This window comes from Oncorhynchus kisutch, linkage group LG3 (assembly GCF_002021735.2).
Source record: "Oncorhynchus kisutch isolate 150728-3 linkage group LG3, Okis_V2, whole genome shotgun sequence".
In the NCBI taxonomy this organism is placed as follows: domain Eukaryota; kingdom Metazoa; phylum Chordata; class Actinopteri; order Salmoniformes; family Salmonidae; genus Oncorhynchus; species Oncorhynchus kisutch.
The window spans coordinates 57802404-57816275 of record NC_034176.2 but is presented as its reverse complement, the minus strand read 5'-3'; the positions used below and the strand labels follow the sequence as shown (position 1 = coordinate 57816275).

The following is a 13872-nucleotide window of genomic DNA, read 5'->3' as shown; positions in this document are numbered from 1 at the left end:
TAAATAATTACTATCAGCATATGCATCACAACCATAAACATACAAGTATTTGCCACTATTATTGTCACATGTACAATATTAACACGTATAGTACCAGTCAAAGGTTTGGACATACCTACTCATTCCAGAGTTTTTCTTTATTTTTTAAAACTATTTTCTACATTGTAGAATAATATTAAAAATAAATATAACACATATGGAATCATGTAGTAACCAAAAAGTGGTTTACAAATCAAAATACATTTGAGATTTTAGATTTTTCAAAGTAGCCACCCTGTTCCCTGATGACAGCTTTGCACACTCTTTGCATTCTCTCAACCAGCTTCATGAGGTAGTCACCTGGAATGCATTTCAATTAACAGGTGTACATTGTTAAAAGTTCATTTGTGGAAAAAAATTTTTTTATGCGTTTGAGTTAATCAGTCAAGTCTATATTATGGCAAGAACAGCTCAAATAAGCAAAGAGAAACGACAGCCCATCATTACTTTAAGACATGAAGGTCAGTCAATCTGGAAAATGTCAAGAACTTATAAAATTTCTTCAAGTGCAGCCTCAAAAACCATCAAGCGCTATGATGAAACTAGCTCTCACGAGGACCGCCGTTGGAAAGGAAGACCCAGAGTTACCTCTGCTGCAGAGGACAAGTTCATTACAGTTACCAGCCTCAGAAATCGCAGCCCAAATAAATGCTTCACAGAGTTCAAGTATTTAATGTATTTAATTTTTATTTATTTATTTATTTTGCTCCTTTGCACCCCATTATTTTTATTTCTACTTTGCACATTCTTCCATTGCAAAACTACCATTCCAGTGTTTTACTTGCTATATTGTATTTACTTTGCCATCATGGCCTTTTTTGCCTTTACCTCCCTTCTCACCACATTTGCTCACATTGTATATAGACTTGTTTATACTGTATTATTGACTGTATCTTTGTTTTACTCCATGTGTAACTCTGTGTCGTTGTATCTGTCGAACTGCTTTGCTTTATCTTGGCCAGGTCGCAATTGTAAATGAGAACTTGTTCTCAACTTGCCTACCTGGTTAAATAAAGGTAAAATAAATAAATAAAATAAAACAGGCACATCTCAATGTCAACTGTTCAGAGACTGAGTGAATCAGGCCTTCATGGTCAAATTGCTGCAAAGAAACCACTACTAAAGGACACCAATAAGAAGAAGCGACTTGCTTGGACCAAGAAACACAACCTACATCTGTCCTTTGGTCTGATGAGTGCAAATGTGAGATTTTTGGTTCCAACCACCATGTCTTTGTTAGATGCAGAGTAGGTGAACGGATTATCTCCGTATGTGTGGTTCCCACCTTGAAGCACGAGGAGGAGGTGTGATGGTGTGGGGGTGCTTCGCTGGTGACACTGTCTGTGATTTATTTAGAACTCAAGGCACACTTAACCAGCAGGTCTTCCACAGCAACATGACAATGATCCAACACACATCCAGACTGTGTAAGGTCTACAGTGGTTGCTAAACTACAAGTTTTGAGATTATGCTGTAGAAGGTAATTTGTGGTTTAGTACAGTACCCTGCGTCACTGCTTCATTGCTCCAGACCAGCGCAAAGGAGAGTTAGAGCACTGGTTATGCTTTTGGGTCCCAAGGCGCTAATGTGTCTCTAACTCATAATGAAGGGGCAACATAAACCAAATAGAAACTGATAATTGTGCACAACTTCAAAACTGAATTTAATTTAACTGAATGATGAGGATGAAGAAGGTGATTGAATTTAGAACAATAGTGTAAAAATTGCTATTCCTCTGTCCTGCACGCGCACACCCTGAAAAAAGACACTTGTTTTGTTGTTTCTACTCATCAGTATTATTTACTAAAACTGTTGTTACACTAAGGTTTTTATTCTTAAGAGAAACAAAAATGTTCAATTATATTCCATGATATTCTTAAGATATATCTGTTGACTGAATATAAGCAAGTGATCTCTACTAAATAATCAAGTCGATGGCGCAGTCATATAGCCTCACACGACCTCAACCAAATGGAGTAGTTTGGGATGAGTCGGACCACATAGTGAATGAAAAGCAGTCAACAAGTGCTCAGCATATGTGGGAACTCCTTCAAGACAGTTGGAAAAACATTCCAGGTGAAGCTGGTTGAGGGTATGCCAAGAGTCTGCAAAGCAGTCATCAAAGCAAAGGGTGGATACTTTGAAGAATTACAAATATAAAATATATTCAGATTTGTTTAACACTTTTTTGGTTACTACATGATTCCATATGTGTTATATAATATTTTTGATGTCTTCACTATTATTCTACAATGTAGAAAATAGTACAAATAAAGAAAACCCCTTGAATGAATAGGTGTCACCAAACTTCCCCGGAAGCTGATAGTGGTGGTGGTACATTTTATACATCCAGAATGTAGCCTAAGTGTTTACAATTGTGTGACTTGCTGTCTTTCTATAATTGATGATGACATTCAGGATAATAATAAGCAATTCGACGTGTGGCGCTGTGCTATTGTGTGTTCAATGTGTCGATTTTTGTAGGACCAGAATTATTCATATTCATTTATTTATTCATTTATACATAAAAAAAGTATCAGTTTTTCATCTCTGCATATTAACCAAATATTATTTTTTTCTCGTGGTGGGTGGCATAGAAGGCGCCGGGTCTGAAAATGTGCTACATTGTTTAAAGCCTTTACACGACTGAACTAGAGACTCTACGCATGTATCGAGTGTCGGTGGGAGGGAGAGAGGAGAAACCTTTGGACATCCGATAAGGGATTGCAAGCGCTGTCGAGGGTGAGGCATAAATGTATGAACAAGTGTAATCAAATCATTTTTTGTTGCTATCAAAAACGACATTCACTATCGACCGAGCATGAAACCGATACTGAGGCTGTCCATTCGAAGAGACCGAGATTAGCGAGTGATGCGTTCTGATATTTCATGACATTCTAGCAGCGGCGTGAGTAGGAAATGCCGCTGCAACCCAGGCCTCTGTGATGAATGAAAACAGCGAATGAATGAAAAGCAAGACAATTGTGTAGTTTGTTTGCGGTTTTTTCATGGGTTACCACAAAAAAAAAGTGTTTGTGTTTAGTTGTTTTTCTTTTTGCAAAACTGTAATGGCAGCATAGGATGATGGAGACGCGACACACTTTCGATAGCCAGTCAGTCACTATTTGATGACATCAGGGGACACGTTGATGTGCAGTCTGTCCCATGAGGTAACGGTGAAAACATTGCTCTTTGCTGTTCAAATGAAGTCAATGGCACCTATACAATGACACATGGTAAATACGAAAGATGCTTTGCATTATACTGTTCGTGTCCATTATGACTCCAATTCCATAACCTATATATGTAATACAATGGGACAATAGCCTACTGATGGAGGCACATACCGCCTCAGTCAAGCAGCGTCACACTTGGATGTTGTGTTTAACTGGTCATTTTCTAATTGTGTGTAAATGGATGGTTACCTCTTATGCAATTTAAATGTACTTTCTACTCTCTCTCGTGTGTGTCTGTAAATTGTTAAACACTTACTGTGTACCTATGTTTGTCCTCTGTTGCGTGCCTTTCTTTGTTTGCTGAAATCCATACTTTTGAGTAAAATGTTAATCAAATACAACCACAGGCTGTTTCCTTGTTGAGATTCAATTGGCAGATGTGCATTCGCACTGAGTTGCCATCTTAGAGCAACAGCAATGAGCAAACAGTCTGTGATTTGTAGTTGATTAACGGGTTTATTAAAAAGTATGGATTTCAGCAAACAAAGAAAGGCATTCAACAGCAGAGGATATGCATAGGTACACGGTAAGGGTTTAACAATGAAACATGTTTATGAATCGGCGCATATCGATTAGAGAATCGGAGTCAGAAAAATCTAGTCTGCTCTCAACTCCGTGGAGGAGTTGAGGTCCTTGGCAGGGTGGGTGTGTGTGTGTGTGTGTGTGTGTGTGTAGGTCCCTATCTTGTGTGGAAGACTAATAGCTGCCCCTCCTTTTTCAGTGAGCCACCATGACTGCCCTTAGGCAGAGGAAGGGCAGCAAAGGAAGTAAGGAGCCTGGTCCAGAGGTCCTGAACCAGAGGTTCTACCCTTCAGCAGAGCCCCTAGAGAGGACTTCAGACGGTTAGTGTCATGCTCAGTATTCACATCAACATATTGGACCAATCCCTGTGTGACGGCCGCACCGCGTGTTACACAGTATAAAAAAAAACTGCTTTACAGATAGCACATATGCACCTTAACGCTCACTTTAAACAATACGTAATGGAGTTAAGAACGTACAATGAGCTCACTCCACATCTATCTTGAAATGTTCGCGGATGGAGCCATCCAATTGGTATTTGGGTGGCTCAACCCATTGGAGCGTTGTCAAGAAGGACGGTTTAGAAGGGGTGAGTGAGGGTGAGTGTAGGGATGGGTACTGAAACCTGGTATTAAACGGGACCCCTTACCGTGTACCTTATGAAAGACTGTAGTATCGATAAGCTCTGACATTATCGGTTCTGCTTTCGGTACTGGAGAAATTTAAGAAAATACATTTCCTGTTTATTATTGCTACGTAAACGTTATCTTGCACATTTTATCTCATCAACCATTTCTAATTTGCAATAAGATTAAGACATTTGTTTATGAGGCATTTTCGCTCTTCCCAATCCAGAAGAGAGATCTCTCTCTCACAGACTACAGCGCGCACACACACACACCAGAAAGACCCTGCTCTTAATTAGTGACGATGTTCAAAAGTGTGGTTACTCTTCACCAGAGTCGATGCTGACAATGCTCATTGCAACAATACTTTTTTGCTTGAAAGGGCGGAAACACGAGCAATCTTTCCAAACATCTATCGAAAGTGCATCGTGTACAGGCAGAGAAATGCACACTTTTCGACTGCCTAGCTCATAGTTCATCTCTCGTTGCCCGATCTACGTTAGGTATGTATGCTAGCAGCCTAGAGCCCACACACAGAGTTAACTAGATTATGCGAACATGGGTTCATGATCAGAAGGAACCATTAGACAGCTGATTGAATTTATGAACGTTAAAGTTGCAGCTACAATGAACCAAACCACTCCTCCCTCTAATACCACTGGTCCAAGCCAAAGACAAGTCCAAAGCCCCTTCACGCTGGCAGCTAGTGTGAGGATGACTGAGGAGAGGGTGAATGAGTGCCACCTAGCCATGATCAAGTTCATAGTGAAAGGCCTACACCCCTTTGCAACAGTGGAGTCCAAGGGCTTTAGGGAACAGTCTGTCGGTTTATATTGAGTTGTATTTCTTTTTAGGATATAGTAGTGTAAAAGGGTTGTATGTTAGTCCCATCACTCAACAATACAATACACAACAACACAATAATTCAACACATGAAAACTATATTTTTCTTTTACTGTAGAGAGATGAGCAAGGCACTCAACCCCAAATATACCCCTCCCTCCAGGAGTTACCTCAGTGACACGTTAATTCTTACCTGGTATGAGCTGAAGGATGTGCCAAAGCTGGCCATCACATCAGAAGGGTAGACCAGCCTCTGTCAGGACCACTTTCTCACTGTTACAGTACACTACACAAGCCAGGGCAGTGTAAAACAGAAGGTCCTCCACACCAGGGCAGTGTACAAATCGCAAACTGGTGAAGTAGTGACAGAGGAGATCTCAGACATTCTGGAAGAGTTTGTGGTAGAGCCAAGCAAGATTGTAGCTTTGACTGTTGATAATGCTGGCAAAATGGATGTTGCCATCAAGAGGCTATACTTTCTAACAATAGGATGCTTTGCACACACATTGAATCTGTCAGTGCAGAAAATCTACAAAGTGACTTCCATCGATAAATGGGCAGCTCGAATCAGAGCAGTGGTCGTGTGGTTCAAGAGATCCTCGATATCCAAAACAGTCTTGAAGGAAAAGCAGCAGCTCCTTGGTAAGAAGCCAGTTCAATCTATTCAAGTATTATTTTGAAATTCCCACATTAAACAATTGAATTCCATATCCAAGTGTGTGGTAATGAAATGTATGTTGTTTTTTGTTGTTGTTTCAGGCCTTCCGCAACACGCACTCATCCTTGATGTCAAGACCAGATGGAACTCTATCTAATGATAGAGAGATTATTGGCGCAGTATCCAGCGATCCAAGCAGCAGCCTTGGACCCATGACTGCAAAAGGCAATGACCAAGGGCAACCTGGACCGTCTGTAGGACGAGGACTTCCATAAGGCTGAGGAGTTTGTCCAGCTCATGAGAATCCTCGATACATCCACACTGTGTGTGTGACATGTGAAAAGAATGCCACCTGTGGACAGATCATACCCATCCTCGAAAAACTCGAAGAGCAATTCACTGTGAAGCGTGAAGATACAACGTGTGTGGCAACTATCAAAGAGAAGGTGTGGGAGAACCTCTCCGAGCGCTATCAGGATGAGGACATTCAAGCCTTCCTTCATGAGGCCACAGCAATGGACCCCAGATTTAAAGGGAGGTCGTTGAGGGACGCCACCTGGGGCAGGCTGAGGAAGGCAGCTGTTGAAGCCAATGTGACAGGAGCAACACCAGGGTTGTCAGAGGAGCCGGAGCAGTCACACAGAGCACCTGCAACAGGAGGAGGAGTGAAGGAGAGGAAATGGAGGAGACAGTCCCTCCATTGTACAAAACAAGGAGTGCCTTGGAGGAGCTGTTCTCACAGGAGGACAGGGAGTTGAGGTTGACGATCCAACAGGACACCTCGTCCCTCAACCTCAGCGAGCGTGTTGACCTAGAGGTGGAGCTCTACGAAGGCCTACCTCCCGTCCCCATGGCAGAAGATCCTGTGATGTGGTGGTGGGAGAAGAGGGCTACTCTGCCCCTCCTCACAAACATTGCAACAAGCTACCTCTGTGCTCAAGCCTCCACCACCCCTAGCAAGAGGGTATTTTCGACTGCAGGGAACACAATGAGTCAGGAGAGGTCCCGACTTCTGCCAGAGAAGGCAAATATGTTGATCTTTCTCCAGAAGAACTGCTAAGAACTGTTAGTCCTTCTGCAGCCTACCTGCATGCCCCACCCGTGTTGCTCTAAACCACTGTATTTTCTTTTGCAGGAAAATATTTTTTATCTAATTTGTTTTACATTTCCATCATCACAACATTAGTTTATAATAGTGATTTGTTCAAAACATTGCGGTTTCTTTTGCTGTAAATATTTTTTTCTTATTCATTTTACATTTCATAAAATAAAGCAAAGCAATGTTAATTCTGTTCTTAATTTGTTTCGTTTTTTCCCCCGTAAGAAATAACAAAAATAACCAATAAGAATACCGTTAAAGTACCGGATCGATAAGCGGTATCGGTAAGAGTAGTAATACCGTTATAATCTTAGCGATACACATCCCTCGGTGAGTGTAATGGAGTTAAGAGTGTACCGTAAACTCACTCTGCAGCTAGCTTGAAATGTTGCGGACGAAGCCATCCAATTGGTACCCTTTTTAGGGGATAAACATAATATAGAAATGAGGACGTGACCCTTTGCTTTTTGTTTTCTTATATCCCGTACATAACTTTATTGCGGAAATACAATCTGGCCGTTTGATATCATCGTTTCTCTATGTTGAATGCATGCTTCATAGTTTTACGTGGTAACAGTCACTTGTATATTTAACTCCATCTAACTTTTAATTGAACCATTTATGAGCAAACAGTAAAAGTTCTATATAATGTGTTGTTTACTGCCGTGTCTCTCGTCACCGGCACCATGTCTGCGCAGCATGGATGCCGGCTGTGTTCTGGTAAAGGAGGTCCGAGCGGAATTCCGATGCTGAAGTATGTTTCTGGAGGGGCGTGGGGAAATGCCACCCCTCTATTCACCGCAGAGGAACATTTTTTTTTTCCTTGACGTGTTAAAATAGCAAAGTACCTTTTCATTCATAGATTTTTTGTTGTTGCGTACAGCTAACGCTAAAATAACTATGTATTTAACATCTGATCAGTACATTCCCACTTTATATCATGATGATGTGTATTGAAAGTGAATGGCGCTGGCCACTCCCAATATATTCTCTCTGTCAAACCGCTTTTTTTTAAACATTTTTTAAAGTTGAGACATTAGGACAGTCTGTTTTTTTCATTTCAATTAATTAATAAATTTTGTCTTTATTAAAGCACTTTGGTTTATTTTCTCTAGTCATAATTTGTATTTTGCACATTTGATAAATAAAACCCCTACATTTTTTTTGCACCCTATCTCAGTATATCCTGTTTCCTCCTTGGTCATCCCTAACATCCTGTTAGGCATGGAGTCACATTGGTCAACATAAGATGCTTATAGTTGCCTCATAACGCATACATACGAGAACCTTGTTCAGCCAAAAGATTCATAGGCTATCAATGGAGACATGAATATTGTTTTGTGTTATGTTATTTTCTCTTCAGGCGTATGGACATGGAGGACAGTGCTGTGGGTTGCCATAGGTTGGACTGTGGGAATTAGTCTTGGCATGCTGTCCTGCATCTATGTGGCTACGCTCCATGAAAATGACCTGTGGTTTTCCAACATTAAGGTGAGAATCCCCACAGATGACCTCACTGTGTCACCACTGTTACTTGACTGTCCTGCACCCCACCCCTCGTCAAGTTCACATGTTGGAATCATATCGTCAAGTTGTTGGCAATAATGAATAGGGTATAGAAAGGAAGAGATCTTGATTACGTGTAACTTATATGACATATCGTGAGTTATGATCTATTTCCTCTGTTGGATTTCCTGAAGTCATAAACACCTCAAGGTGAAACAGACGGATGGGTTCTCCACGTCTTTCTAAACAGATTGTTTTTCAGCCCTTTTATAACCAAAGTCCTGAAATTCAAGCCAGCGGTTGTTACCAAATCCACCCTGAGCCTTCCAGAACAGTAAAAAAGAACATGTGATTCTGCCCAAAGATATTATGTTCAGTCTGACGTGAAGTGCCTTTCCTGTAGTCTGGGACGTCATTAAATGGACCACATTTTGAGCTTCTTGTCAGGCCTCCCTCCTCAATAATTCCCGGGTGTTGATTTTGTCAGGAGCAGTGGTAGTCAACAGTTTTTTTCCCCTCACGGTGCTGTGTTTTCTCTTTGAGAGTCCAGGTGTATACCTCCCACACAAATGCACAGCACAACTCGGCCCACTCATCCAGGTCGTGAATAATTTGCGAGTGTGTCATGGATATCAAAGCTCACATCTAATTGAGCTAACCTGCGTGGATGCACATATTTGATTCTATTCTGTTTCTTTGTCTTTGTGTTGTGTTTTTTTCACCCCTTCTCTGCCTCTGTCTCTCTGTGAACGTAGAGAAGGTAGACAGATGTTCTCATTTATAATAAATGCGGGTAACTTTACAGAGCTGGCAGTAGCGACTCCCCTGTATTCAAACTCTGTGTGTTTATTTAACACAGTGTTCAAGAGGGTGACATCACTGCACATTGTGAGCCTAGCAGTTTCCCAGAAAAGTGTGTGTGTGATGCCTGATGCCTGTTAATGCAATTCTAGTCGTGGCTTTCTAAGAGATTTTAAATCCCCACTGTGGAAAAAGCAACAACACTAAACAGTGGTATCCTATGACTACCGGTACTACCTTGTATGATTCATGCTTTAGTTCTGACTTCGGGTAGAGATGACCATGACTGGAATAAGCAATGCTCTCCTTATGTTTCATCAGCTATCCTCAGGAACAATGTCTCTTGACTGAATCAAGTGGGGACTGAGTGCAGCAAAACATGCTGAATATGAATTTCCTTGTCTTGGAGTCAGTGGTGATTGTTTGTTGCAGTTAATCTATTGGGACTTGAGGGCTGCATGGGAGAATGCCGGTCATGTCTGCTCTGTTTTGGGAGTCTGCTTGTTTTGAAAGAGACCGAATTGAATGATTCCATATTGTTTTCAAGCACCGTCCGCATGTTGGGTCAGTTTTGGCTCAGCGTTGACTGAATGTTACAGTAGCGTGTCTGAAAGGCAGACATGTCTCTTAGTTATTTCCTATGGGACATCGCTGTTCACAGAGAAGCAGCTGCGTCCGGGCCTACTAAATTCACCACATGTCAAGTCATGTCCATGACAGTTATAGCACCTACCGACGCTTATTTCTGACCACTTCTCTCGCTCACTCCACTTTTAGAAATACTTAAGCGGTCTGACAAATGGTTTTCCAAACGATGTTCCAGGCTTTTTGTCTATGGCTTTTTCCTCTCTCTCTCTCTTTTTTTTAATAGATGTGCCGAGAGGTCACCAGTTGTGGTTGTGAGTTGATTCGCCTTCCCTATCCGGCGATTTCAGTTGTCTTCCAGAACACAGACCGAGCTGGTCCCTGTTTGCTTCAGATTGTTTAGCTTTTAAAGCCTCTTTTAATGGCCTTGTAAAACCAATGTGATTGCTTTCTTTTCTCTTTTTCCCATCAACTGGTTATTAGACTGAGATTGGGCAGTTAAAAAAGAGCAACTGGGAAAACAGAAACTGAGTGAGGGGCCAGTTTTTTTTGTTTTCAGACTGTTTGCTGGACCATGAGTGGAGTGAGCTTGGAAGTAAGCCTTGGTCACATGGAGAGGTTCTAATCATGACTCCGCCTGGGTACTTTCTCATCAGTGAGTGACTGCTGGATGTTAGAGGCAAGACTTGCATGAGCAACCTTGCATCCAGACATGGAAATACGCAAGAGAGGACCGAGCAAGCTGGAGCGTTCCTGGGATATCTCTCAATATGATATGTCTGCTGAAAGTTGTGTTGGAGCACGAGGGGGTTTAAGGGTCAGTGAAAGGGAAGACTCTGGGAGAGATTCCCAGAATTGGTACCGTCTGAGCATTCCACCTCTGTGGCCTTGGCAGACTGTTGTCATGGCAGCAGGGTTGGTATTGGCTGTGCTAACTGGGCTGGCTCATGCCTGGTGTGTTTACTCCATACATGAGAACCTTCTGTGGTTCTCTCACCTCAAGGTAAGCTGTTATCTGCGAATGTCAAGAATCAAATGTTTTGGTCACATATACATGTCTAGCAGATGTAATGGCTGGTGTAGCAAAATGCTTGTGCTTCTAGCTCCGACAGTCCAAGTAATATCTAACAAGTAATATCTAATAGTTTCACAACATATTCCAAAAAACACGCACATCTAAGTAAGGAATGGATTAAGAATATGTACATATATGTCAGAGCAGCACTGGACTAAGATACAGAGGCATAGTATAGAATACAGTATATACATATGAGATGGGTGATGCAATATTTACACACAATTAAAGTGACTAAGATACTGTAGAATGCAAGATACGGAAACATTATTAAAATGGCTAGTATTTAATTTCCTTAAAGTGGCCAGTGATTCCTAATCTATGTCTATAGGCAGCAGCCTCTGATGTGCTGGAGATGGCTGTTTAACAGTCAGTGGTGTAGTATACAATACAATACAGTATAAACAGTTGGAGTCGGAAGTGAGGTTTCAGGTAGCCTTCCACCAGCTTCCCACAATAAGTTGGGTGAATTTTGGCTGATTCCTCCTGACATAGCTGGTGTAACTGAGTCAGGTTTGTAGGCCTCCTTGCTCACACATGCTTTTTCAGTTTTGCCCACACTTTTTCTATGGGATTGAGGTCAGGGCTTTGTGATGGCCACTCCAATACCCTGACTTTGCTGTCCTTAAGCCATTTTGCCACAACTTTGGAAGTATGCTTGGGGTCATTGTCCATTTGGAAGACCCATTTGCGACCAAGCTTTAACTGATGTCTTGAGATGTTGCTTCAATATATCCACACAATTTTCCTCCCTCATGAAGCCATCTATTTTGTGAAGTGCACCAGTCCCTCCTGCAGCAGAGCGCACCCCCATAACGATGGTCATTATGGCCAAACAGTTCTATTTTTCATCAGTTCTATTTTTCATCAGACCAGAGGATATTTCTCCAAAAAGTACGATCTTTGTCCCTGTGTGCAGTTACAAACCGTAGTCTGTTTTTTCTATGGCGATTTTGGAGCAGTGGCTTCTTCCTTGCTGAGTGGCCTTTCAGGTTATGTTGATATAGGACTCATTTTACTGTGGATATAGATACTTGTGTACCCGTTTCCTCCAGCATCTTCACAAGGTCCTTTGCTATTGTTCTAGGAATGATTTGCACTTTTCGCACCAAAGTACGTTCATCTCTAGGAGACAGAATGCGTCTCCTTCCTGAGCGGTATGACGGCTGCGTGGTCACATGGTGTTTATACTTGCATACTATTGTTTGTACAGATGAATGTGGTATCTTCAGGTGTTTGGAAATTGCTCCCAAGGGTGAACCAGACTTGTGGAGGTCTACAATTTTTCAGGGCTGATTTCCTTTGATTTCCCCATGATGTCAAGCAAAGAGGCACTGAGTTTGAAGGTAGACCTTGAAATATATCCACAGGTACACCTCCAATAGGCTAATTGACATCACTTGAGTCAATCAGAAGCTTCTTAAGCCATGACATAATTTTCTGGAATTTTCCAAGCTGTTTAAAGGCAAAGTCAACTTAGTGTATGTAAACGTCTGTCCCACTGGAATTGTGATACAGTGAATTATAAGTGAAATAATATGTCTGAAAACAATTGTTGGAAAAATTACTTGTCTCATGCACAAAGTAGATGTCCTAAAGTTAATAAGAAATTTGTGGAATGGTTGAAAAACAAGTTTTAATAACTCCAACCTAAGTGTATGTAAACTTCCGACTTCAACTGTACATATGAGATGGGTGATGCAGCATGTAAACACAGTTTAAAAGTGACTAAGATACCATAGAATAGTTTGGAGCAGGGATGCACGATATATCGGTGAACATATCAGATTCGGCCGATATTAGCTAAAAATGCCAACATCGGCATTGGCCCGATGTCTAGTTTAACGATGTCTAGTTTATTTTTGTGGTACACGTTCAACTCAGCATTCCTGACCTAGCCCACAATGTCTGCCTTGTGGCTCGAGCAGTCAACAAGTCGAGCAGTCATTTGAAAGAGTAACTCAAAGGCGAAATCCATTAACGCCAAGATAATGGAATTCATTGCCCTTGACAATCAACCGTTCTCTGTCGTGGGCGATGGTGGTTTCACACCGGTACACACTACCAAGTGTGCTATTTTTCAGATGTTGCCCTACAGGAGTTGCACAGTAATAGTGTCACTGCTATTAGCTTCACGACTGACATTTGGACCAGCGATATCAACCCCATGAGCATGCTGAGTCTGACAGCACAATGGATCGTCGAGGATTTCGTACTGAGAAAAGTCGTATTGCATGCTCATGAATGTACTGGTTGTCATACCACTGCTGCCATTTCAATGGCATTTGAGAACATGTGTGAAACATGAACACACCAGCTAGGTCCATTCGAACAACTGACTCGAGAAATAAGCTCCTCAACTGTGCCTGCAGCAGACGTGATGCCCTCTGTCATGGCATTGAAACGCCTGCGCAACAAAACTGCTGACACAGGCTGTGAGCAAACGATTTGGTGGTATTCTCTCTTTACTGTGTCACCACCCTGCTTTATGCTATGTTACTTCGATGCAGACAAGAAACATGGTTTACGTGAAATGTTACATACACAGTTGAACGAGATGTAAACAGACACAGTGACAGTGGGCACTGAGGGAGAGAGGCCACGGACAGACAGAGCTGAAACTTTACTGTTTGACATGTATGATGAAATCCTGGTTGAGAATGAAATGACTGAACTAATGAACAATGAAACAGCACAGCAAGTAAGTGAAAGTAGGTTTTGATTATGTTTTACTGGTAATGGGGACATATGTAAATGCCAACAAAATCACTTTTTGGTGTGTGTGTGTGTAACTGTTTATTTAACTTGGCAAGTCAGTTAAGAACAAATTCTTATTTACAATGACGGCCTACCCCAGCCAAACCCAGACGACACTGGGACAA

The 13872-nt window shown here is 41.7% G+C and overlaps 1 protein-coding gene across 1 annotated transcript in view; it reads left to right on the top strand.

Moving 5' to 3' along the window:
* The first annotated feature begins 2655 nt into the window (after window positions 1–2655).
* Window positions 2656–13872, top strand: part of LOC109886052 (probable C-mannosyltransferase DPY19L3) — a 47844-nt gene continuing 36627 nt past the window's right edge. Inside the window, exons 1-3 of the mRNA XM_031809462.1 lie at window positions 2656–2781; window positions 3997–4117; window positions 8387–8514. Of these exons, the coding sequence (XP_031665322.1) occupies window positions 4006–4117; window positions 8387–8514 (240 nt within the window). The 5' untranslated portion in view covers window positions 2656–2781; window positions 3997–4005. The remainder of the gene's footprint in view (window positions 2782–3996; window positions 4118–8386; window positions 8515–13872) is intronic.